The sequence below is a fragment of the Mytilus californianus genome, unplaced genomic scaffold (genome assembly GCF_021869535.1).
Source record: "Mytilus californianus isolate M0D057914Y unplaced genomic scaffold, xbMytCali1.0.p SCAF_3, whole genome shotgun sequence".
Classification (NCBI taxonomy): domain Eukaryota; kingdom Metazoa; phylum Mollusca; class Bivalvia; order Mytilida; family Mytilidae; genus Mytilus; species Mytilus californianus.
In genome coordinates this window covers 47,224,782-47,252,414 of record NW_026262679.1, presented here as the reverse complement: position 1 = coordinate 47,252,414, position 27,633 = coordinate 47,224,782, and the positions used below count along the sequence as shown (strand labels likewise).

At 31.4% G+C, this 27,633-nt stretch overlaps 1 protein-coding gene across 1 annotated transcript; it reads left to right on the top strand.

Moving 5' to 3' along the window:
• Window positions 1-1,748: 1,748 nt before the first annotated feature.
• LOC127734697 (DNA polymerase subunit gamma-1-like) lies at window positions 1,749-27,264 on the top strand. Its single transcript, XM_052244695.1, has 23 exons — window positions 1,749-1,843; window positions 4,299-4,988; window positions 5,574-5,769; window positions 8,773-8,928; window positions 9,614-9,757; window positions 10,231-10,310; window positions 10,948-11,130; window positions 11,589-11,676; window positions 12,277-12,377; window positions 13,578-13,844; window positions 14,821-15,040; window positions 17,569-17,628; window positions 18,116-18,273; window positions 18,737-18,790; window positions 19,542-19,659; window positions 20,315-20,447; window positions 20,658-20,764; window positions 21,486-21,622; window positions 22,879-22,908; window positions 23,368-23,482; window positions 24,903-25,154; window positions 25,974-26,091; window positions 26,802-27,264. Exons 2-23 carry the CDS (start codon window positions 4,318-4,320, stop codon window positions 26,909-26,911), a joined length of 3,498 nt encoding a protein of 1,165 aa, XP_052100655.1. The 5' UTR covers window positions 1,749-1,843; window positions 4,299-4,317; the 3' UTR covers window positions 26,912-27,264.
• The last annotated feature ends 369 nt before the right edge of the window (window positions 27,265-27,633 follow it).

The window sequence follows — 27,633 nt, the reverse complement described above, 5'->3', positions numbered from 1 at the left end:
ACATCAACAAACGACAACAACTGAACATCAGATTCATGTCTCTGGTTTATCTTAGGGAGCCTTTTTATGGTAAGGAGAACAGCCAAAGTTTGGGTTACGTTAGGGCTGGTTTTACGGTTAATGGTTAGGTTTTAGGATTATACGCCTAGTGCTAGGTCTGTGTGTTAGTTGGGGTTATGTAAGTATAGCAATATATGATTGGATAAAGCTTGGTTTGGTCCCCAAATGCAAGTTTGGAAATGAGCAATGAGCTACTAAACTTGTAAAAACGTGTGATTCGTCTGGCATTTGCCGCTTTGCGAGAGGATATAAAACCATTTTACTCCAATGAAAAATTAAATCGAATAATTTAGTCTAAACGAATTCCACTGTGAAGTATTGAGTTTTGATATCAGACTTGTTCCTTGGTCGTTGTGAATTACAGTTTATTGTCAAACTCAGTAAACATTCGTCTAGATATAACAGAAAAAATAATAACCAGTTACCGTTATCATGGTAATACTCTTGCTTAAAATGCTCCACAAATTTCTATTCATACTGTGGAAATTCCCTCTATGGAAATCACCTTTTAATAAATGAAACAGCATTAATTAGATACTTTTCTAGATTTGGATATTTCAAATGTACACTTTTTAGGGCGGTGATATTTTCCAACTTGTTCCATATGCTCGTGTCTGAAATGACATTTTGGATTTCAATAAACGTACCATATGATCTATGCATAACTTGTAAATTAGTCAGGTATTTCGATACCACAAAATTACTTAAAGCATTCACTAAATACTTTCATTGATACAAAGATTTGGTCTGGAGATTCTGCATTGTACAACTAAAAAACCTTATTTATCACAAACGGGATATCACATGATAATTTATGCTATAGAGCCCGTAAATTAAGATACGACTCATGTACACTTATTGAATGATCCTTTGAATAAATTCATTCTCACATGTTATCAATTTAGAATTGTTATTAGTTCTTTATTCAAGGATTTTCAACGGTAGTAAGCACATTACCTGCTAAAATCCTTGCTTCAACGTTATTGTTTTATTTTGAATAAATCAAAAAAGAAATAAATATGTATTGTTATTCGGTTAATAACTCCTATGGTCCTAATGCTGTCGATACTTGTTAGCATTGCACAAAGTCATGCTCTTCTCATACTGTTTTGCACGACGTCTTTAAAACCATATAGAATGAAAACATATTTATGAACGGATCCTGGCACTTTAAATTTTCACGAGGTGGGATCTCGGGGTTTTACCTCAAACTGTACGGGTATTCACAATCATTAAATCTAATTTTGAAAAAATGGTTAAAGATACCACACAAATATATCATCTATAAACATATCTAAAATGATCAGGATATTTTCAAAATCGGTCTCAAACTATAGTGATTCAACAAAAAAATATTTTTAAATTTGTATTATTATATATGGTAGACTAGGATTTGTCACAGCTTCAACTCTGGTATTTAAATAAATAAACACAATCTAATTATCTGAATGGTCAACTGCTTAAGCTGTTACGTAAGCATGACATTGTGTAATGGATGTCACGGTATTTCTGCTTCTGCCAGATAATGAATAATATTTAGTATAAGTCACGCCGTTAGTTATATTTTGTCCGGTCGTTAATTCCCTTAATATGTGGTCTCTCTATCGTTGGATATTTGTCTCATCGGCAATCAATCTTCTTATTTTTACATTTTGTTACTAAGGGTAGTTTTCAAGAACGCAAACAAGCCAGAAAAAGCTTTTGGCTGACTATGATTTCAAGAGAAATAAGAAATTGCAATTTATCGAAGCATTGCGACTAAAATGTGTTATTGTTTCAACAGGTATCTGCAAGAAAGTACCTTTTATCATCAGGACAACAATCTGATGAAGTTTATTGATTTTCTGATGACTAGTTTGCAGATTTCTGCATTTTCGGTTATTAGTAAGAGTTACGCCCCTTATCCCGCTAAAACGACCAAAATAAATTGATAAGACATTTAAATAAAAAGGTGGCATTTAAGTGAGTAGCTCATCTTTAAGAGCAGTCACAGTAGGGGTCTGTCAGTTGACTGATTTTTTTGGACATAAAGCAGGTGTCGGAGAAATTTCTGTTTATCCTCATTTTTCACCGTTATTGTGCTTATAACTGTATAAAGACAGTGCATATGCACCTGTCTTACTGTTAGCAGATGATTTTTTAAGACAACAAAGTGATATAATTATTAAAACATTGTGTGTTTTCATTCATTTGTATTTTTGTTGGTGCCAACCTAAATCAATCAACAGGAAAACTTCCCATGTGACGCAAATGCAGGCCAAGAAAATAATTCTTTTTTTTTTAATCGCAATTTAGTTGGAAATTAGTAACAATTATTTTATTTATTAGAATATGATAAAGCATGTTAATATTTTTTACAAGTTAAACCAATATTACATATGTACTGCCAAGATGCAAAAACAGGTAGATGAAGTATGCTGTCTGGTTTCTTTCCTTTATAGCTCACCTGGGTCTGTAATGCCATGTGAGCTAATTATAGCTATTGCCAGCTAGCTCCTGTCATTGTCTGTCATCATATTCTTTTTTCAAGAAATTCTCCACTGAAACTACTGAACCAATTTCAACTAAACTTGGGTTAAATGATTCTTATGGTATCATGTATTAAGGTTGTACATTTTTTTCCAGTCAGTCAATGAACATCATCAGACCACCATCACTAAAGAAAAACATAGGGGTAAAAGGCATTACCCCGGTAATTGTAAAAAGTGCTCTGAATTTCAAGATCTTTAAAATGATTGATTTGCAGAAAATTTCCATAAAATATAGGTCAACCATTTTTCTGACTGCTCAATGGACTATACATGATATATTCATTTTAATCAAAGTTATATGGTATTGAAGATGAAGGATAATAAAGATTAATTTTTAGTTCCAGAATCTACATTTTTATTTTTGATATCCACAGCTGAGGATATTTGATGGCAAATTGTATCAATTCCAGGTATGAGAGTGAGACTATTTGATCTACAATACATATGATTTGACTTTAAGCAACAATCTAAATTTCAATAAAATATTGACATTGTGATACATAGAAGTGATATATATATATATATATATATATATATTGTATACATTGTATATGACTAATAAAAATGATTAAAGTAACTCTCCTTAATAAAACAATATAATTACATTCAAAGATAATTAACTGCTATTGTACTAAACTGGTTATCAATTATTTCTTTTTATCATTCAATTTTCTCCATAAAAAGCTTCAAATTTGAGTTGCAGATGGTATTTTACAATACATTTTAATTTATTTTTGTTCCTAAATGTTATATATTTGTTATATATATTAACAAGTCTAAATTGAAAACAACATTCAAACCTATGATTGCGTTGGATAAAAACCGCAATTTTTATACATGTGCATGCAAAACAAATTTCTTGGTAGACATGGGGTCTAAATACAGCACAAACAACATTTTCCAAAATATATACTGATATACATGGACAGTTGAATGGTTGATAAAGAGCAATATTTGCAAGTTATCATTTTCTTAGGTAAACATGGTAAACTAATGACATACTAGGATTATATTCATTTCAATGTTCCTATATGATTTTTTTCATCATTTTGCACCAAAATATCTTTATATGTAAGTAATTAACCATTTATTTGTTCCCTTTGCACAAATTTATCTGAGCAGGTTTATTTTCTTCTGCCATTTTCCACTAGCAGGGGTTGACATATCTGCTGTAAAAGTAAAAATAAAATATCTGAATAAGGGAGATAACTATACCTCCAAAAATTATTTACCTGTATCAGTACACAAGTAAAAACGAAACAATAATAAACTATAGTATAACGTATCATGTCAGCGACTAAATTTAGCTTGAATACTTTAGTAATGAAATAGTCTGTTTTTACGATTCCAATCTCATTTTACACACAACAGTCACGTCAAAAATTTATGCAGTGTTGGGATCTACACACTGTCGTCTACTTGAAAATATCAACTTTTAGGTAAGAGTCAAAAAAGAATAAATGTGGATGAATATTTCAAGTGGAAATTTTGTCTATTAAAATCATTTATAAATGCATGTGAAAATCTAGGCTGATGCATAGAAAAATTTCACTTGATACAACTATTTCAACCTCCACATTAAAACAACAACTATCTTGAATTTCTCCTTAATTCAGCAGTCTAGCCCTCCTGCTTTCAAATTGATTATATGTAATGAGAATTGTACTATTGTGAGTATAAATGAATTATAAAACTTTTTATTCTCAGCTCAAGCACATGGTAAAAAATGCACAAAATTGGAAAAGTATCATGTGGATGTTTGAAATCTGTCAAAATAGAATCAGATGGACAAAAACTTTCTTGGTGTCTTAGGAAATATAAGTACAGACAGAGTAAAATAACTTCTAGACATGATCTTTTGAATCACAGGAGCGTACACCAAAGGTTTGCCCATGTACGATACCTTCATGACAGTGGTGATGTAAACAAAGCACGATTAAGTCCAATCAACATTCAAATGTTGTCAGAAAAGTTACATGAACAGATTTTTGGTAAAATCGAGAAAACACCTAATTCTGTCAATCCTGAAACACTGAAGAAAGTTCAATATCATTTGGAAAGTCATGGTTTATGGGATAAAGATTGTCCTATTATTCCTGATGTTCAGCTCCAGTTACCTAAACTCTTAGACAAAGACATCGACAAACATTTCTTAGAGTTGGGTAAAAAACAAACAGAATCATACAGAAAGCTGGCAGAGATGATAATTGCGAGTAAAATGCCAAAATGTCCAAACAAGTGGGTGATGTCTGCTGGATGGACGAAATATGACTCAGATACAGGGAAAGCTGTACCTGTTGACTTTCCAGAAGAAGATGTATGTGTTTTTGATATTGAATTAGTGGTACAGGAAGGACATTACCCAACTCTAGCTACTGCTGTTACTCCTAAACATTGGTAAGTTAAATGCTTTAGGTATTAGATATATGCCACACAATGTTTGTCAACATTATGACAAATCTTTTAGTTCATTTGATATATCACTACTTCTTGAGAATTTTGCTTCATGATATCCTTTCATTCCCAACTTATGAAATATGTTATTTTCCTCTTAGTTTCTGACAGGGGCATATATAGTTTAACCCTTATCCGTCATTCCGTCATTCAGCAACAAACAGTTATACAGAATTTTTTTCTAAATGCCTTCACATATTGAACTTTGAAAATTTTGTAAAAATAACAGTTATACAGACTTTCATTTTCAAATTTCCACTACTAAAATTGGCTTCAAGCTTTTTTGTAATGGGCCATTCATGTCGTTCCGACACATTTAGTTTTTTTTTAATTTGAAATATATATACTTGTTTGTCATCTACATGTATATACGTCCTCTGGACTGGAATATTGAATCTTTGATTATTACACAATAAATAACTGATCTTTGAACCTTGTTAAAGCTTTGTCTCAGAAAACTGTAATTTACAATTCCATCATCAAATTCTGACCAGTCTTAAATGATGTTTTCTTCATTTATTTTTTCAGGTATTCTTGGTGCAGTGATCGGGTAATGGAGGATAAGAATAAGCTTGCTACACAAATCTGGCCTGAAGATCTGATACCACTAGAAACGTCAATGGACCAACATGGACCAGATAAAAGTAGATGGAGAGACAGACTTGTCATTGGACATAATGTTGGATTTGATAGGTCATTTGTGAAAGAACAGTATTATATTGAGGTATTTGTTAAGATATTTTAGAAAACATTTGTCAATTTGATTAAATTAGATAAGGTTGATAGATGGATGACATATACAGTGTAATATTCAATAACAACTATAATAGGCTTATTCAAACCATATTAATCCACAAAACTTGTCTCACCCAGATCCTGCCTTTATATTGCTGTTGATGAATAAGGGCCAGTGGTACCAATAACTAGTGACTATTCCTTATGTGACCAAACCAAATGCTGACGAGTTACAGTGCAGATAAAGGCACCTGATTTACACTAATCAGAGTTATGTAAAGGGACCAAGACATATAATCTAGCAAAAAATTAGTTGGTTTAAATTAGTTATGTTCAGAGGGTGATTCATTTGTACTTATTGTTATACGACCGCAACATTTTTGTGGCTGTATAATGGTATGGCGGTGTCATTGTCAGCATCGTCGTCCGAAGACATTTGGTTTCCAGACAATAACTTGAGTATAAGTGTATGGATCTCTATGAAATTGTACTACAAGGTTCCATACCACAATAGAAAAGTAAGGATTGGTTTTTGGGGGCTATTGTCCTTATTGTTGAGCAATTAGGGGCAAAAAAGGGGCCAAAAACAAGCATTTTTCTTGTTTCAGGACAATAACTTGTGTATAAATGTATGGATATCTATGAAATTGTACCACGAGGTTCCATATCTCAAAAGGAATGTTAGGAATGATTTTGGGGGTTATGGCCCAAACTGTTTAGTAATTAGGGGCCAAAAAGGGGTAAAAAAACAAGGATTTTCTGGTTTCAGTACAATAACTTGAGTATAAGTCTATGAATCTCTATGAAATTGTACCACAAGGTTCCATGACAAAAAAGGAAGGTTGGGATTGATTTTTGGGCTTATGGCCCTAACTGTTAAGAAAAAGGGGCAAAAAACAATACTTTTCTAATATTTTGGATAATTTTCTTAGTTCTTGACCAGTTTCAATGGAGTTTAATTCAAAGTCTTGAATTCTATGGGTTCTTTGATATGCTGAATCTGACCATGTATTTAGATTTTGGGCCCATTTTTTAATTTGTCAACATTGAGGTCCAAAGATTCCAAAATTAATCTTTGTTTGATTTTAACAAAAATTGAATTCTTGGGGTCCTGTGATATGTTGATTCCAAACATGTATTTATATTTTTATTTTGGGCCCTGTTTTCAATTAGATCCAAATCAGGATCCAAAATTAAACTTTTTTTGATATCAACAAAAATTAATATACCAGTACATGAAGGGGTACTTTGATATTCTGAATCTAATAGTGTATTTAGATTTTGGATTTTGGACCCTGTTATCAAATAGAATGAGTTCGTATCATTTCCATCAAAAACTTTGATTTTAGTGAACATAATTCGTGTGTTTAGGTGCATCATCACCTACTTCTCATGTTGAGCGAGCGGTTGAAAAAATATGATGCTGTATTGCACAAATTATTCGGCAAATTAAATTCTTATAATGGATAATCAGCACTGCTGTCATTAGGGAATTGTGATTAAGTACCTAGGGAACAAACATTATGTCCATTTTATCCTGCATAATGACGAGCACGTAGACGCTTGATGAACTTTAATAGCGGGGGATATAGGCAGTCCCCTCTATCTGGTAAATGACGTCAGAAAGTTGCCCATAATTGACGAACTTTTCCAATGAAGGACATAACTCGAAAGTGGTCTATTGGTCCACATTGAGGTCCAAAGGATCCAAAATTAAATTTTGTTTGATTACATCAAAAATTGAATTCTTGGGGTTCTTTCATATGCTGAATCTAATGTATTTAGATTTTGGATATTGGACCATAATAGGTAAATGTCCAATTTCAAATTTTTAAGTTCTTAGACCACATTCATTCTGTGTCAGAAACCTATGCTGTGTCAAATATTTAATTACAATCCAAACTCAATGCTGTATCAAGCTTGAATGTTGTGTCAATCAGGCATGGGGTAATGCAAATTTGTAATTGTAATGCATGGTAATGCATTACATTTTTCCAAGTAATTGCATGTAATGTGTAATGCAGCAATTTGTGCATTACATGTAATTGTAATATAATGCATTACTTTAGCAAAAAGTTGTGTAATTTCATGCATTACATGGCATTACATGTCATTACTTTTTTTCACATACCACATCTTTAACATATTGTTGGAGTTTTAACTAAACCAAATTTAAGATTTCTTGATTAACTAGGAATATGTTAATCATGAGAATATATTCTTTATTTTATCTTATTTCATACATTTTCCATGCATAAAAAGATTGATATTTGAAAAGCATAACTGTATTGTTGTCATAAGATCAAAGAATATCTTGTCTTGCTTAAATAAAAGATAATTAAACTTTGTTATAAAACACTAATTAGTTTGTTTTACAATCAATATTTTCACCATTTAGACAATTGTTCATTAATTAAGGTCTATGTTTATTTTATAATTAGGGAAGTAATTCATAGTAATTAAATATTTCGTTTAAAATTAAAAAAAAACAACAAAGAGTATATTTATAAAAGTAAAGTCAACATTAAATTAAAATTGTAAAAGCTGAATTAAATAGACTTTTTACATGTATACTTATATTCAATTCATGGAACAGTTGCTGCATATGCTAGAATCTTTTGTGACTTCTAGTTGTTTTTCAAGATGTTTTATTTTTCTATTCACTTCATAAAATTTTCAAATGTAATGTGTAATTCAAGGCATTACTTTGCAAAAGTAATTGTAATATAATGCATTACTTTGATAAATGCATGTAATTGTAATTGTAATATAATGCATGGTTTGGTCAAATTAATTGTAATATAATGCATTACATTGCAATGTAATTCGCCCCATGCCTGGTGTCAATACTTGCCCCAACTGTTCAGGGTTCCGCCTCTGCTGTCGTATCAATTGCTTATGCTAATATTGTCTAACAATAGCCAATAAGAATCTCCAAAACTAGTTGACACATCAATATTTGGCCATGCTTATTAGTAAATGTGTACTACAGAAATCAAAACTGAGATTTTTAGACACGATGTCATTACATATTGGTGTGTGTGGTCAGACCAGTTTCCAGAGAATTTTGTATCAAGCAACAAAGAAAGGAACCAATAGGAAGGATGTCAGAGAATACTTAGCTGGAAAACAACAGAAGCATGTACAGGTATGTTATTTAAGTAAAAAAAAAGAAATTAGAGAATACTAAGCAGGAAACCATAAGAAGCATCTGCAAGTAAGATCACAGTAATGATGTCAGAGAATGCAGGAAAACAATCAGGAACATGAATAGGCAAGTAACAGAATTAATTTTGAAAAAACTCAGCAGGAAACAACAGATAAATGTACAGGCGAGTATCAATAAGAATATAAGAGAAAATCAGCTGGAAAACTACGGAACAGGTCAGAAAGTGTTCTCTCCAGGACTTTATTGCACCAAGGTACCATGTTGCTATTTTTTTTTTATATTTGTTCCAAATGAATAGATTTTACAATAGAATGTAATATAAATGTGGTGCTATTATTTTAGATAAATGGTGCAATTTCAAATCATGTGGTGCTATTTGAAAATACTGGGGAGAATGCTGTAAGTAACAGGAATTTATCAACAAAAAAAATGTGTAGAGGAAAACAACATTTAATTGACTTTTCAGATCAATGTTTGAATCATAAATATATTACTGTGACTAAAATTGATGTTTCATCAGTCAATGAAATCTTTTTTTTTAGTTATGATATCAGTTTTAGACTAGCAATATCGGAAGTGATTCTTTGTCCCTTTTCCTGTTTAAATATTATCTTCTTAAAACAATAGAATTGTAGCTTTAAACTTAATAATCATTTCATTGTAGTCAGATGATACTTGGAAAGAAGTCAGTACAATGAACAATCTAAATGATGTATATCAGCTACATTGTAATGGTAAACCTTTACAGAAAGATACCAGAGATGTCTTTGTCAAAGGCACAATGAAAGATGTCCGAGAGAGGTTTCAGGTAATTGTTGTAATCATTGTGTGTAAGGAGTGGGAATTATAGTGATAATCCATAGTTACTCTAGTATAATTACTACATATTTGTATTTGTTTGCTAAAATTAAAATTAGTACCGTAATACTGTGTCCTCCATATTGCTTTTCAATCTTCTCCTATTTCATACCTGATATGCAATTTTCAAATCAGTAATTATTTGAAAAATAATTAAACCCTTCGCTGAAAAAAGGATAATTTCCCCATGTTGTGTGGTAAATCAAGATAACTGTAATTCTTGCAATAAAATATAACAGCAATTGATGAGAAAAATGGCACTTGTCTTAATGTCTTTGCTGGAGAAATAACATAACCCTGGTGCATCTGATTATTGAGAAAAGTTCAATGTTTTAGTTTTTATTCAATGACTGTTAGCACAGTATTCATCTAATACTGAGTATTATAGATTTACATTTCATTTCAAATTGCCTCTATTTATAGGAACTGATGAAGTATTGTTCCAGTGATGTGATAGCTACATTAAAGGTTTTTAAGGTGCTTTGGCCACAATTCTTAGACAGGTATGAAAACATTTTGTTTTACATGAAATCTAGATATTCTAATAGATGGTATATTTTGTGTTTTTTTTAATAGATAAGGAAAATTGAAGTTTCTTTATATTATAAACAAGTTTACCCAGGTAAAGTCTAAATACAACCAAGAATATAAAAAATGTACAAAGTAACCTTTGGTTGATTGGTTACAAAATTACAATCAGTGAATGCACCTAAATACATGTACTGTAAACACGAAAATTTCGCATGGGTGTAATGTTTGCTTATTTTGTTATGATGTCAAATGCACAAATAGTTTGTAAGAATCAACAATATTGATGTGTAGGACTGAGTTTTCAATCGATACACAAATTTAATCCCTGTGCTGAAAGGATCAGTTGATATTGCGAAAATAACAATTAGTCTTCCTGTTCAGAATGTGTGAGACAGTATAAATAAAGGGGGATTTAGGGCTACATCAATGAAACAGAAAATTTTCAAGACATTTTGAGGTCCACCTATAGACTGCATCATTAGACAATTATCTATATTGTACATCATACCCTAAGTCAAGACAACTCTTTACAAAAGCTTCAGGAACGAGAAAAAATTCAAAGCTTTTAAATCTTGTTTAATAACATCCAAATATCATTTGATTTTTCAGATTCCCTCACCCTGTGACATTAGCTGGCATGATGGAAATGGGGACAGCCTATCTTCCAATAAATCAGAACTGGAATAGATATATTCAACAGTCAAACTCTGTGTATGATGATCTCCAGAGAGAACTTAAAACCATTCTAATGAAATTGGCCAATGAAGCATGTACTAAGATACATGATGAAAGGTAAAATCATTTTAAACTGTATGTTGTGTTGTTTCATTTGTATGTATGTGATATTCAGAGGAGGCACTACCAGTAAAGAAGCATTTAGTCACTACTTATGTATTGTGATTCTGTAAAAAATGTAGAAGATGTCTACTCATAGAAATAGTTTTGATGTCTCTACCAATGTTACAATAAACAGTTCATGACTGTTAATCATTTAAAGAAAAATATAATAAATTCTTGTTACTATTTGGAAAGGGTTCGTACCATTGGATTAGCCATAAATCAAAATTATCCTCAACTATTTAAAGCAGGAATTTCTAAAGTATTAGGAATGTGCTGTTTTGCTTTATCAACATTAAATTTTAATATTATTTTTTGTTGAGCACAACATTAAGTGGACTGATCTATTTCTTAAGAAGTGCCTGGGTTGCAAAATATCAATGAAAGTACTGTTAAAGGGATTTCTGTTTCAGGTATAAAGATGACCCATGGTTATGGGACTTAGATTGGTCTACAAAGGACATAAGGATTAAGAAGGCCCCTAAGACCAAGGCCAAAAAGGTTTAATAAACTTTATAATGTGTATGAAGTACTATTATAAGTATGATACTTATTTACATGGATTTTTTGAATATTTCAAATCATATCTTTAAGTCCTCACAAATAGTAAATTCTCCATTGATTTAATATTTTTTTTAGTCTTGAACTATGAAAATTCAAAATTAGGAATAGCAGGATTGTAGGACAAACCCTTAGAAATTTGGATCTGCTGTATCTTTGGTAAGCATGTTCTATTTAAGAGGAAGAGCAAAGGTTGGTTGGCTTATAGTCAGAATAATGTCCCTGATTGGTAGCATATCTTCCTATGTACTTTGTGATTTAGCATGTTCAAAATCTGTCTGTGTGTCAGTCTTATGCAAAGTAAGGTGCATATTTGTATTAAAGGTCCAATAACAAATAAATAAAGTTAATACTTTTTACAAATCATAATTCAATCTTCTATTGAAGAGATCTTTATTTTATTTGCTATTTTCTTCCCTAAATTAAGCCTATGCAACAATACTAATGTTTGGGCTGTGACAATTTTGACCTGTTTGATGAAATCTTTTAGCATATGATGCATACATTTTATTCTATTAAAATTTGATACAAATGATTCAGGTGGAAGAAAAAGATGAGACAGCAGACGACAGAATCAACAGAATTTTAGCCACATCAGAAAGATTATATAAGATCAGATCTCATATGGCAGGATACCCAGGGTAGATATTACTTACACATTGTAAAAGGTAGACAGCATTCTGATATTTAAAGGCAGTACATTTTATAACATTTTGATGAATAAAAGGATTTGTGAGTTCACTGAAGGATTATTTCACATGAAATATGTCATAGATAGTTAACTATTGTTGACAACCATATATTGACATCTAGATGTCTTTTGTGATTTTCGTATTGTTGGATTGCTATCTCATTGTAATGTACCAAAAATCTTATTTTTATAATGCATACATTATCATGTCAAATGACTATGCAACTCTGTAATTTGATCTTTGAATATTGTTTTATTGGTACAAATATTGATTTTGTTATCAGTAAATTAAAACCATACTAAATATTATTGTTATACACATATGCACCTTCATGGTACTACAATCTAGCAATACCTATATTTTGGCATTGTACAAGGTCATGTTTTTCTCTGACTGTTAGTGTCGTCTTTACTGTAAATCCATTGGATGTTGGACTGACTGATATTTTAATCTTAGATACATGATTTTTTTTTATCAGTTGTTATTGGCTTTGAACTAGCTTTCAGTAACTGTGAGTACTCTAAGATCTGTACTTTGTGTCTTTTTTGTTGTTAGGGATGTATAGATACACTGCCGCATCCATGCCTTTTCCAAGTTAGAAGCCTGTAGTTCAGTGGTTGTCGTTGGTTCATGTCTGTCATATTTGTTTTTCGTAAATTGTTTTTGTTATAAATTAGTTTTCTCAATTGAATTGTTCCATATTTCTATGTCAGGGCCTTTTATAGCCAACTATACGGTATGGGTTTTTTTCTCATTGTTAAAGGCTGTACAGTTGCCTATAATTGTTAACATCCACTTTATTTGAACTTTGGTGGATATTTGTCTCATTTGCAATCATACCACATCTCCTTATTTTTGTATCAAAAGATGCAGTCTGTGAATTATGATCAATTTAAACAATAATAGAATGTATTCTTAAAATATTATTTGACATATTTAGTATAAAATTTAGTTTTTAATATTCCCAAAACCATGAACAACAACATTCCAAGAAAAAGAAATAGCCTTCAACATCTATTTGTATCAGATTTCGAAGTTTCTTAAATCTGAAACCCTATACAGGTAGATAAAACAAGATATCCTGATAATGCCTTGTTTAAATTGGATGATAAAATTCTTCAAGATCAGTATTTTTCTGTGGCCTTTCAGATGGTATAAAGATATATGTATGAGACTTAACAAAGAGGATTGGTTACCAGGTCCTAGTTTGATCAGCCTGCAAATGAGAGTGGCCCCTAAATTGACGAGGCTCATGTGGGAGGGATACCCTGTACATTATGACAGTAAACTTGGTTGGGGATATGTCGTCCCTGATCCAGAGAAGCTTGAGGATGACAAGGACATGCTGGAAGATGTGGATAGTGACAGTGATGGAGAAGAGAAAACAGGAGAGGAAATGTCCAAATACCCTGTCAGGTCATTAAATACACTAAGACCCATAATCTGTCTAAACTCTTTGTTTAAACAGGTCTTTATAAAAGTTATAGATACTGGGAAAATTTCTTGTACATAAAGATAGTTTTTAAACATTGATGGTATAATAAAAGAGGGAATGAGGTGTATTGGACATATACTATGTTTTTATATTCAGTTGTATATTTTTCACAAAAGATAATAGGATATGAATGATACTAAAAAATATCTTGAAATAAATACACTACAATATATAGGTCTGTTCTTATCACACAAAAGAGATGTTAGTCATAATACCTGCTCTGATAGTTGTACATTACACATTATGTTAATGCAATGCAGACTAGAAACATTACTTCATTCAGACTTTAAGGATAATGTACCCTTGTTGTTTCAATGCTTAAACATATAGAAAATTCACAGCCTTTCCCCGTCTACTCTTATATTTGACAATTATGTACTAAAAAGAAATGAGATTACTGCATGCAGTGCTAGCAATGGTTTCCCTAAAATAAGTTTTTAAATAAAAAAATTAGTGTAAACAAGTAAAAATATGGATCAATTCAAGTACACGTATGGTGCACTCGACTTTGATGACTCAGCTGAAGGTTTTTTAGATTGAAAAGGGGTTTTAGGGCTTTTTGTAAACAATAAAGGCTAGCACACCATGGAAAAACTAGTGAGTAATCTAGATTTCAAATATTATCACGAAAGGCTCTGTAATAAAGTCTGTGGATTTTTTATCAAAAAATTGGCTTGAGTTGACCCAAAATCCATATTTTTCTAAATTCAATTAGACAATAATTATAGTTTTTGTGAACGACATTCCTTTGGTATATGTTCAACTTGATATGTCTCTTTTATTCAGTGTTTTGATATTATATCACTTTGAAAATTTCATAATACACAATGCTACAGAAGGGGTCATAAACCTTAACTAAAACATTTTTGTTTTCAAATTGTTTACTCTTTTGTACAGATCTGTCTTCAAACTTTGTGGTCTCAATTATCCATTGAAATCAACCAAAGAATCTTTGTTTAACTTGGAGGATACATTACCAGGATATGTTCCCCAGGCAAAAGTTGATAAAAACAAGATGGCCGAGGTAGTCCAGAGTGGTGTGGATGGTAGTATGACTTGGGACGAGAAAAAGAAACATCTACAAGCTGCTGGAATAACGCCTAGGAATATACCTCCTGTAGGTTGAAACTAATTAAGGACTGTTCCATATAAACATACATAAAAAAATGTTTCTGTACTCCTAACAACAAAATTATTATATTTAAATTTACCTGTGTACGTTACTTTATTTAACGCCATTTTGTCCTAGGTTAAAGTTGTCTTTTTGATATTGAAACATCTTTTTTATTTATATTGTGTCATAGATCAAACTTATTTGTTCAGTGTATATTTACTTGTTTTTGTGTATTGTCTTTTTGATCGAGTTAAGCCATTTCAATTGATATTTTATTGTGTGTCTTTTTATGTTGTAATGTTATACCACTGTTTCAGGTTAGGGGGAAGGTTGGAGCCTGTTAAAAAGTTTAAACCCGCTGCATTTTTTACACCTGTCCTAAGTCAGGAGCCTGTTATTCAGTGGTTGTCATTTGTTGGTGTGGTTCATAAGTGTGTCTCGTTTCTCGTTTTTTATATGATTAGACCGTTGGTTTTCCTGTTTGAATTGTTTTACACTAGTCTTTTTGGGTCCCTTTATAGCTTGCTGTTCGGTGTGAGCCAAGGCTCCGTGTTGAAGGCTGTACTATGACCTGTGATTGTTTACTTTTTACACATTGTGACTTGGATGGATAGTTGTCTCATTGGCACTCTTACCACATCTTCTTATTTATATGGTAGCCAGGGATGGCACTTTCAAAACTGGATAAATACCTACAGAGGTAAATGTATAATTTCGCTTACATTTTCACTATTTTTGACATCCACCTGTAGATGAGATTTCAAATTGCCTTCCCTCGGTTCCCTATATGTTTTAATGGAACTGCACTAATGGACGGGGGACACATTTATCATCCTTTGATTTTCGTTGTCTACAAATAGAGTCCATAGTGTGGACAGTGTATAACTTGCAAATTTATTTATTGGCCTGGCCTAACGGCTAGTTTAAAGGAAGTGAAATGTGAGGAACTATGTACATAAAAGTTGAAGTCCATCATAAAGAGTTCACTAAATCTGTATAAAAAGCACTTGACAATGATTGTTGTACCTGTTTCTTTTCATATACCACCTTTTTTTTCTTCTGTAGGATAGTAAGTGGTTCAAAAATATGTCTGTTGATACTAATATTACATGCAAGTTTTCCACTGAAAAGTGAAAAACTTTGCATCAGACTGTACTGTCTGCAAAAAAAGTTGAATGCAAGAGTCGTATTGCACTCAGACTTCTTGAATCATATCACTTTAGCATAAAAATGACAAAAAAGAAACAAATTTCTATTTTTATAGCTTCTGTATGCATTTTTATAAGTAAATATGTGTTACAGTCTAAATTGACCATAAACAAGTTTTAGTCTTACATGGCTTAGGACCTATTATACTCATGTGGTATCCTATTTGTAACTGTTCTTCATAAAACATATATGGAAGAATTATTTATTACAAAATTACATCACAAACTTTAATTTTGTGTACAATTTTATATAAGCCACCCCTTCATTGGAAAATCTCTATTTTCAGGCACAGGCTCATATAAATTTGACTTTTGAAGAATTGTTATCAATCTGATACATCAAATGAGTGTTCAGCTGCTATAAATACGTTCTACATTATATATTAAGGCATTTAAAAACCCAATTTTTTGCAATATTTAAATTTTGTTGGCCCAAATCTTGAAAGTTGAAATTGTTTGATTTAAATGTCAAAAATAAACATCCAAAGTTCAAATATAAAAATGACCATATAGTCTATAAAATATATTCTATTGCCATAAAAATTGGTAAACTGTCATATATTCCCTAAGATTAGATCATGCCAAGTTTGATTAAAATTGGTCAAGTCTTTCTACTCTATGAAATATGTCTGGGGACACAGTTATTGTCCTTTGATTTTCGTTGTCTACAAATAGAGCCCCTAGTGTGGACAGTGTATAAATTGCAAATTTTGTCCATACACATCCAAAATTTATTTCTTCTTTATTTTATGCATAAAATAGTAAGTAGGGGGATGAAATTACATTCATAAAAAAATGGGGCATTTTCCAGTTTTCTGACTATAACTCCAAAATGCTTTGTGCAATTTTCATGAAACTTTGGTGAATTGTTTATATACATGTATATTGAAATAAGCTCCCTTTTGTTTTTTTCTATAAATTTCTGATATGACATTGCAGAGTTATGGAACTTTATTTTTTCACACTTTGGATGGTTATAAAATCGTTCAAAAATAGTGCTAAATTATCCATGTTTTGTGTCAATGGGTGCCACTGTGAGTGCATCATTGCATGTCTTTTTTTTTTTTTTTGTGGAGGGGTCTTTTTGAGCTGTGCTCACAGTATTTCTAGCTGATCATATAAATTCATTAAATGCATAAAGACCAGCTAAATGGGTAACGGGCATATCATGTGCTCATGGCACAGCTCTTTACTGGAATATTCTTGAATCAGAAACCTCAAACAGTAGTACTAAACTGTCAAAAACCATGTAATATGTATAGATGGCCTATCATACTAATGAACAGATTCAAATTGCTATACTAATGCTGTATGCTTTTTCAGAAAGAAGGAAGACATGATATTGGTATTCCAGGCTGTTGGTTCTATCAAATTCCACACAAGGTATGTCTTGCTTGGTACTACATGAATGAGCATACCATGCATTGTGCACTGACCTTAATGCACCTGACTCCTCTAACCATGAAAGTTTGTAAAAAAAAAAAATTTATACACAATATCTAGAAACCCCAAACTATTAAAAAGATTGTTCTGAATACTGTTAATTGGAAAATATTTGTGGCGGTTTTACTTTTATTGTGACATACAAAATTAAATAAAAGACACAAAAAAACAAATTTAAAAGTAGATCATGAAAATGAAATTCCAACAATAAATTATAATTTGAAATAATACCATTGTTGTTTGCTTTATTTCCAGTTGGTAACAAAGATTAAAAAGTACTAAAATGATACATTATGGTTACAAAGAATAAAAACCACCTTATCAACAAACCAAGATTCAAATGCAAATTTATCATTATTTGTTATTTTAGTAAAAGGATCTTGTTCTGAGAAAACACCTTTGTCAGTATAAAATATTTTCTTTGAAGGATGGTAAAGGAAAGAATGTTGGAAATCCTCTAGCCAAGGACTATTTAGCTAAAGTAGAGGATGGTATTCTCAAAGCTTTGTCTGGAACAGATGCTAACAGGGCTCTCAAACTCAGTATTATGTGTTCTTACTGGAAGAATGCAATGAAAAGAATTGAGTGAGTTGTTGCTTTATATGAAACATGAAGGGTTTCTTAAAATATATTCACAGTACATGAATTTATGAACTTTTACAATTTCAATAACCTCATCGATGATTTTAACTAACAGGTTTCTGATAATTTCAACTGTAAAAACTTATCAAACATTCTAATTCAAAAAGAGTCCATGTATGATAGCTGGTCTTATTTTATTTTTTAAGATAATTTGTGTTATATTTATTCAAATAAACCAGACATTTGGCAGTTCTAATTTCATTGTTGATAACTTTTTTGACACAATAAGAAATTGTTGGTTGTTTTGTTGGAAGAAGAAATCGTTGGTTGTTTTAATGTATCCATATTGTTGAAATAAAAACAAATGCAACAGTCACATTTATGTTTTCTTTTAAATGTACATTTAGTGAAGGTTTGATAAATTAATGTAACAGTACATATCAGCCATTATGAATTTACTTTCCAGGGGTCAAATGGCATTGGGTTTAAAGAAAGAAGACCTTCCATCCAATGTTATAAAGTAAGTAATTACAACATTATACATTTACTTTAAAACTTTGGGTACTTAGTATTACAAACCTTTGAAAGCTGCACAGACTGTTATAGAATTGGAATGATGAATTCACTATTGATAATGAAAGTTTAATTAATTCCTGCTTGATTAAGATCTTTTTTATTTAATTGCTGTTTAAAAAAAAAAATTTAAATTTAAAGTATGAATATATAATGCATTAACTTGGGGCTACAGCTGCTATGCATCTGTATTTGGACTTTTCGATAAAATTGTATACTTTTATCATCCAATTTTATCTTATCCCCCAAGTTTTCTGTATATTAATTTTCATTTATATGTTAAAAGGGGGATAACTCTTAATGTTTATTATGTGTATGCAGCTGTTAGTCCCCAGTTTTTCCAATGTAATATTTCTATTTTCGTATTATATATTAGTTTTAATAAATAGTTTTATTAGCACTGGATCTTTATTTTGTCTGAGGATACAATTATTCCACATTGAAAAACAACACATAGATACTTGGTCACTTATCACAATACTGGATATCAAAGGAGATGCAAGGTATACATCAGTGAGATAGTTTTGTCTTGGAAACATAAGACATTATTAGGGTCACATACAGTCTTCAACAATAAAGTTATTTCTCTCTGTGTCAAGTTTAAGGATGAATATAAAGTATGAATATATAATGCATTACTATGATATTGTAAATAAATTTTTATATTTTGTAAATAACATACCAGTAAAACTTTGTAGTTCTAGTACATATGAAGAGGATAGATACTATGGTGCTATAGTCCCAAGAATTGTATCTGCTGGAACCATCACCAGGCGTGCAGTGGAGGCAACATGGCTGACAGCCAGTAATGCATATGTAAGGAGGCAGAAGAGTGTTAGACTCTCAGGACTTATAGTTTAAGATGAGCAAGTTGATAATGTTACTGTTCAAAACTTTATATAAAAGGCACCTAAGGGAAGATAAGCATGTTTTCCTTATACAGAGGTTCATTTTGTGATCTTTAGTCATAAAAAGATTATTTTTACAGTGCCCTTTGTAGGCAGTTAGCTGCTATACATAGATGACCCTTGAAATTTGTTTGACTGAACTATCAACTGATGTAGACTTGTGTTTCAGTTAATTTAAAGATGGTTGGCCAGTGAAAACTTTACTAAAATTGTTTTTGAAAATGTTATATACTTTTGAAGACTGTTCATGCTTATATAGTTAGAATATTAACTTATTGGATATCAAAGGTCAAGGTCAATACATGACCTATAGCTAATAGAATTATGAAAACAGACAGTCACATTCACTGTTCTCGTCTTGAATTATTTACTTCTTTGCTCTTGTTTTCCAATGTATTAAATAAGAGTGTTCCGAGACTATCAGGAGACATCTTGATTTGAAATAATACTGAAAAATACATTTCTGATTATATGATGAGCAAGAATTCATTTGTGTTTTGATATATAGAATTAAATTCAACTGATAAATAAAACTTAGAAATTAAACTAGTGTTTATTTTTAGCCTGACAGAGTAGGTAGTGAATTGAAAGCTATGGTACAGGCACCACCAGGGTATAGCTTTGTTGGAGCTGATGTAGATTCCCAGGAACTGTGGATTTCTGCAATTATAGGAGATTCATATGCTAAACTTCATGGTAAGATTTTATTGATACTGTGAATTCAGAAACTATTTTGTGCATTTATTATTGCAATTTTTTAAGAATGGACAAAAATGTGGAAAATTTTATTCTTTTGTACTTGATTCATAAAAATATACAATTTCGAAAAATCTGAGAAAACATCTAAGCATGTAAGGTCTTGTAACTGAAAGTATCAAAGCTACCTAAAGTTATACTTTTATACAGGTTGTACAGCTTTTGGTTGGATGACATTACAAGGAAACAAAGCTGACAAAACAGACCTCCACAGTAAAACAGCAGAAACAGTTGGTATCAGTAGGGATCATGCTAAGGTAGGAAACATCAGGCACAGTTCCATATGTAACACACTTTTAGTTTTTTATGTTGATTCAGTGCTACCTATATAAATAAGGAGATGTGGTTTGATTGCCCAAATGCAAAAATGTAAACTTATTCAAAATAAAAATAAGAAGATGTGGTATGATTGCCAATTAGACAACTATCTACCAGAGACCAAATGATACAGAAATTAACAACTATAGGTAACCATATGGCCTTCAACAATGAGCAAAACCCATACTGCATAGCTATAAAAGGCCCCGAAATGACAAATGTAAAACAATTCAAACGAGAAAACTAACAGCCTAATTTATGTACAAAATAATGAACGAAAAACAAATATGATACACAGCAACAAACGACAACCACTGAATTACAGGCTCCTGACTTGGGCAGGCACATACAGAATGTGACAAGGTTAAACAGTTTGAAGGCGCCAACCCTCCCCTTACCTGGGACAGTGGTGTAACAGTACAACATAAGAACAAACTATAAAAATTAGTTGAAAAAGGCTTAACTCATCAGATGGACTCATCAAGCCTTTCAAAATTATGTTAATTTAAATGATAAATGAACAGGTTGATATAATCTGGATACTTTAGTGCTAAAGGTCACTAATGATGTCACCATGACATCATAAACATTTTAAAATTTATGTATTTGACCTATAATGGCCATTTTATGCATACTTTTCGTTTATTTTTTGTTATTTAGGTTTTTAACTATGGGAGAATTTATGGAGCAGGACAGAAGTTTGCAGAGAGATTGTTGATGCAATTCAATCATCGACTTACACCAAAAGAAGCAGCAACCAAAGCTAAGATCATGTATGGTACAACTAAAGGTAGAAGGTAAGATTTTAATGCCAAGGCAGTTGACAATTTGGACAGATTTAACAAAATGTATGATCTCATCAACTAGGGGAAAAAACAACTTCATCACATTGGTTAAGCCTGTCTAACAGAGAGTGTCTGAAAATTCATAATTTATGGGTTAATCATGTTGCTTGTTTATTGCTTATTTAAGTGTTTTCCCGCCACTAAGTGGACGGGGCATATCATGTTACCCATCTCAGTCATTTAGTCATTCCATCACTCTGAAATCAAATGGTTTTCAGGTTATTTATTTTGTTAAGACTTCAGATCTTGAGCTTATTTCTGTATATATTTATAGATTATCGTTGGTTATCTCAACGAGATTGATTTTCTCGCTTGAGCCGGTACGGCGAAAGCGAGAAAAGCAATCGAGTTGAGATGACCAATGATAATCTGTTTATCGCTATTTTACCTATGAAGACGTTGTTAATTTCCTTGAAAACGGCACGTGTTCCCTTAGTTTCTAGCGATAATTTTCATATCACTCGACTCTGCTGAGAATGGAAATTATCAGTCAGCAAGATCAAAGAAAAAATTTGTAAAATAGCGATAATACTGTATAATGATAATTTGCAGATGGAGTTTCTTTAATTTCCTCCTAATTGGCTTTTGATAATAAGGCTGCAAGCAGGGACATTTCTATCATACTGAAAAATATAGTTTATCAGAATGATTTTAGGAGTTTCACTTAGCAAACCATTGACTTTAGCAATTTTACACATAAAGTTGTGACTTTCATTAACAACACCCTCAACTAGTAACTAGGATTTCTTAATTAGTCAAAATTTTTGTGGTTGAAAAATATAGTTTATCAGAATGATTTTAGGAGTTTCACTTAGCAAACCATTGACTTTAGCAATTTTACACATAAAGTTGTGACTTTCATTAACAACACCCTCAACTAGTAACTAGGATTTCTTAATTAGTCAAAATTTTTGTGGTTGAAAAATATAGTTTATCAGAATGATTTTAGGAGTTTCACTTAGCAAACCATTGACTTTAGCAATTTTACACATAAAGTTGTGACTTTCATTAACAACACCCTCAACTAGTAACTAGGATTTCTTAATTAGTCAAAATTTTTGTGGTAATTTAAGAACTCTTGTTTTTTGCTAGGAGTAGGGGTATAAATTTTGTCAGCTCTGCTCACTTTACAGTCTGACAGGTTCACAACATACATCATGATTTGATCCATATAATTGAATTGACCATTCAAACAAATCTTTTTTCAGAATAAAAGGTGGTAAATGGGCAGAAGGAACGTAAGTATAATTTTGTTACTGGTATAATTAGACAATGGTCTATTGAACTAAAGTATGTATCAGAAGAAGGCTCATCATAAAAATATGTTGCACTTAAAAATGTAGGTCTTACATACCATTAAAATAAAATCTACTGATAAAAAATCCGATTAAACATTTAATAAGTATTACATTTTATAGGGCCTCTTTGGCAGAGTGGTCTAAGTAATTCTCAAGTATCACTAGCCTGTAAACACTGAGGTTGTGAGTCTGAACCCCACATATGGAAAGTACATTTGACTCCAATATTAATTGACTAGGATTGCCATTTATCATGCCAAAGGTTGGTGTTTCTCTCCGAGCACTCTAGCTTCATCCACAAATAAAAAGCGACTGCCATGTTTAAGCCAATAGTGCTGAAGGTGGCGTTAAGTATCAACAATCAATCAATCTACATTTTATAAAGGTTTAAATTTACAGTGAGAGTGAGATGTTCAACAGACTGGAAGATATAGCTACTTCAGATCTGCCTCGTACTCCAGTCCTTGGATGTTGTATCAGTAAAGCACTAGAACCAGATAATGTTGGTGATGATGTAAGTATCAGATCGCAGACTACTGACTTTGAGTGCATTTATGGTGATGTTTTATTAGACTTATAACTTAAGTCTACACTCTCTATGGGTTTTACCAGAAATGCAGTGATGTATTCGTCAAACGGTGAAGAATTAACACTAAATTGTCTTAGTTAGCATGTTTTTATTGTATAGAGCCTGAAACTTTCATGAAAATCATGACCAATTGATTGTGAATATACTCAGTTAAAATGAATGATTACATAGACAGTATTGCTATTTATTCAAAAGAAACATGTTTAAACTATTGTAAACTCTTCAAACAAAGTGTTTTATTGCTTTAATTTGTCCTTAAAAAATTGGTTCTTAAACTATCAAAATTTCAAAATGTTCTCTTTTGAGACTTTTTCCTCCCTCAGCTCATTTCTGGTGACCTTTGTTTTTGCAACACTTGTACCTCAATAGGAAGTTTTCTAAGTATCTGCTATTTTCTGGATTGGACTTAAAAGCAATAAGGTCTATTTGGTTCCAATTTGTGATTTATAGTTGTCTGTCTCCCTTTTCACAATTAAAAAACACAGCATAAAGTTCAATTCCTTTAATTAAGGAATGACTGTAATATTTGTTTCTGTCTATGAAGAAATAACATCAAAAATGTGGTGCACACTGAATAACCCGCATAGCGGGTTATTTTAAAGTGTGCACCACATTTTTTATGTTATTTCGAATAGACAGAAAAAAATATTACAGTCATTTCTTATAATTTAATTCTTAATTCCATTTTAAACCGCAGTAAATCATGAAAAAACGTTGATGACGTCAAGGTCATATGACAAAATTATGTCTATGAGCTGATAAACAAAACAACGTCAGCCAATGGGAAGACGTGTTACATACAAAATTAAATTATAAGATTATAACATGCCACCTGTTTATTTTTCTCTAACTTTGCATTATAGAATAAATAGAAGGGTCAGTTAAAGCATATGTATTTTGAAAAGAAATATATGTTATTCAGGTTAAAAATATTTGTTCACTAGTCCACGTTATGTTGAGACAATGTGGATGCTCTAGCATACAATCATACATACAATCTTTACCACTCTGTCTTAAAAAAGTTAAATGTTTAGCCACAAAACGCTTTTTTTAAAACAACAATCATTGCTCTGCAGCCAAACTTTTGATCATTGCTATTGAGCACTTTATATTGAAAAAGTTCTAATCCTGTTGGTCTAGTCTTAGTTGTTGTCTGTCTGTACACATTGAGCTTCTTACTTTTTTGTTCTGTTTTTAATTGACAGATCTTTATGAAATATTAGCACATTGTTCCTTAAAACAATGTAAAATTTTGATTCTTTTTAATGAACTAATATTTAGTATCTAGATAATATCTTTTATTTTCAAACTGCATATTCTTCATCTTGGTATGTCTCTGTTTTAGTTTATGACAAGTAGAATTAACTGGGTCGTACAAAGTTCAGCAGTTGACTTCCTACATTTGATGTTGGTGTGTATGCGATGGTTGTTAGATACATACAACATTGATGGAAGATTTGCCATTAGTATCCATGATGAAGTACGATATTTGGTGAAGGAAGAGGATCAATATAGAGCAGCATTAGCCTTACATATAACAAATCTATTAACTAGGTCATTGTTTGCCTACAAACTTGGTATGGATGATCTTCCACAGGTAATTTTTTTAGTTTAAACATGTTGTTATGTTTTATAGAGCCTTTTATTTACAAGCCAAATTTGTCTCACTATAATAAAAATTAGTTGATGTTAGTAAAAAAGCCTACATTTTTATAACCTCCTTCGTAAATGTTCTAATAAATGAATTTGATATTACAAATGTATAAGCAATGTCTATCTCATACAGGTACCGGTAAAAGTTCACAGTTACATTTCATGCATTCATGGTAGGGAAAAATTATTAAAAATTAAAAAAAATCCAGTTTAAGGTGGGAATTTTGATGAATGTGGATACTTTCTGGAACACATATTCCTATAATAACCAATAACATAACTTCTCAACTAGATTTTTTAAACACTTTAATTAATCAGGTTCAAGAATTGGTACTAAGGGATGAATATTAACTTAAAAAGGATGTGTTATTGGTTGAACATTTTTGGGAGGTCCAGTTTTGATGAAGAAAGATTTTCCATGTAAATTATTCTTTGTTTGAGAATATAAAGGATTCTGGGTAATGTTATTGTATGTACACCAAAATGAAAATAATGTTAGCCCATTAGTCGACTTTACTTTGGTGTGGAAGTTATCAGCCATAACAATTTATTTTTTGTATGCTTTGTAAAAAATTACCCAAAATGCATCAGATTCTGAAATCGCAAATAATATATGTATTTAAATCTTGTTGGATGACCTGAATAAGAGGCCACAAAAATTTACTTTTCCAAAAGATTTGTAAATTTTGAAAGAAAGGCCAATTAGGAATTAATTTATTTAAAGCTGCACACAAATTAAATAATTGTGTTTTCTAAATTTCAGTCTGTAGCATTTTTCAGTGCAGTAGACATAGATCAATGTCTGAGGAAAGAAGTAACAATGAAATGTGTAACTCCCTCTAATCCACATGGAATGGAGAGAGGATATGGTATTCCAACAGGTATGGATTTATCTTATCTAAATGAAATTGAAAGAGGATATGGGATTCCACCAGGTATGCACTAACTTATCAAAATGAAATTGAAAGAGGATATGGGATTCCACCAGGTATGCACTAACTTATCAAAATGAAATTGAAAGAGGATATGGGATTCCACTAGGTATGCACTAACTTAACAAAATGAAATTGAAAGAGGATATGGGATTCCACCAGGTATGCACTAACTTATCAAAATGAAATTGAAAGAGGATATGGGATTCCACCAGGTATGCACAAACTTATCAAAATGAAATTGAAAGAGGATATGGGATTCCACCAGGTATGCACTAACTGTATCCAAATGAAATAAGGAGAATATATAGCGTTTCACCAGGTATGTATCATCCTATCAAAATGAAGTTGAGAGGATGTGGTATTTCAACAAGTTTATCACCTTATCCTGGAAAGAGAGGATATATGCAGAAGTTTGTTAAAAAAAATATATGTAACAGTTAACATTGAAAAATGTGGGGGAAGGGGTATTTGTATTTTTAAGAATACACTTGAACCTCTACTTTTACATGTAAAGTAATCTATACAAGGGAGATTTGTATGATTCTTGTGATATAAAAATTTTTTTTGATCAATTGTTAATAGAAAAAATACCTTTATAAATTTAGACAATGATAGACATAATAGAAAAGCACTATATTTCTGTTTTGTCATTGTAGGTCAAGCATATGACATCATAGAAACCTTAAAAATGACTGGTGGGTCATTATCTGAGAAAAACTTACCAAGTGACAAGGATTCTGAGGTTGAAATGAAACAGGCTGTATAACTGTGTATCAACAAAAGCAGACGCTAAAAGATTACTGTTGTTGAATCAACTAGAACTGAAGATATTACAAACTAAATCTGAGCTTGACCTGAATAAAAATCGATGGATCTAAATTGGAACTTGAACTTAATACAAATTGATGGATCTAAATCTGAACTTGAACTTAATACAAATAGTTGGATCTAAATCTGATTGAAGTATTAATATGTGCAGTCTTAGGAATCTCATTGATTTAGATTAAAAAATCTGTAAAAATCTATAGCATTCACAAAAACAGAATTGTTGATGAAAAGCTTTATTATTCTTTTGAAGGATATCACAGTCAGTACTTAGTCAATAAAAGTGATAACATGTCTCTTTTTATTTTAAAAAAAGTTTATGGGTGGATTTGTATTTGCATAATTGCTACTTATTGTGATATATAGACTCTGTTTGTCCTTAATCTGTACTTTTGTACCTCCTTTAGTATATGTTCATTTGGATGATTTTTGGGGCTTACTTTGGCATGGACATGCTCATGTTATTACATCACAGTAAGAGCTGATTGTTCAATACGTCATTTATGCCGATTGACTTCGGGTCAATCATAAAAAGGCATTTATAAAAAAACTTTGAGATTGGTTTATCCACTTCTTCTAAATCCCCAACAGAATTTAATGAATTTTCAGAATCTTTATGAAAGAACTCAAAGATTTTCTAATCATTGGCTTTTCCCTCATATA

Excerpts from the sequence above, each read along its gene's own strand:
- LOC127734697 (XM_052244695.1), top strand. The coding sequence starts at position 4,318 with ATGCACAAAATTGGAAAAGTATCATGTGGATGTTTGAAATCTGTCAAA. Across the intron at positions 12,378-13,577 it reads CATATGGCAGGATACCCAGG|ATGGTATAAAGATATATGTA; the intron begins GTAGATATTACT and ends GTGGCCTTTCAG. Across the intron at positions 13,845-14,820 it reads ATGTCCAAATACCCTGTCAG|ATCTGTCTTCAAACTTTGTG; the intron begins GTCATTAAATAC and ends TCTTTTGTACAG.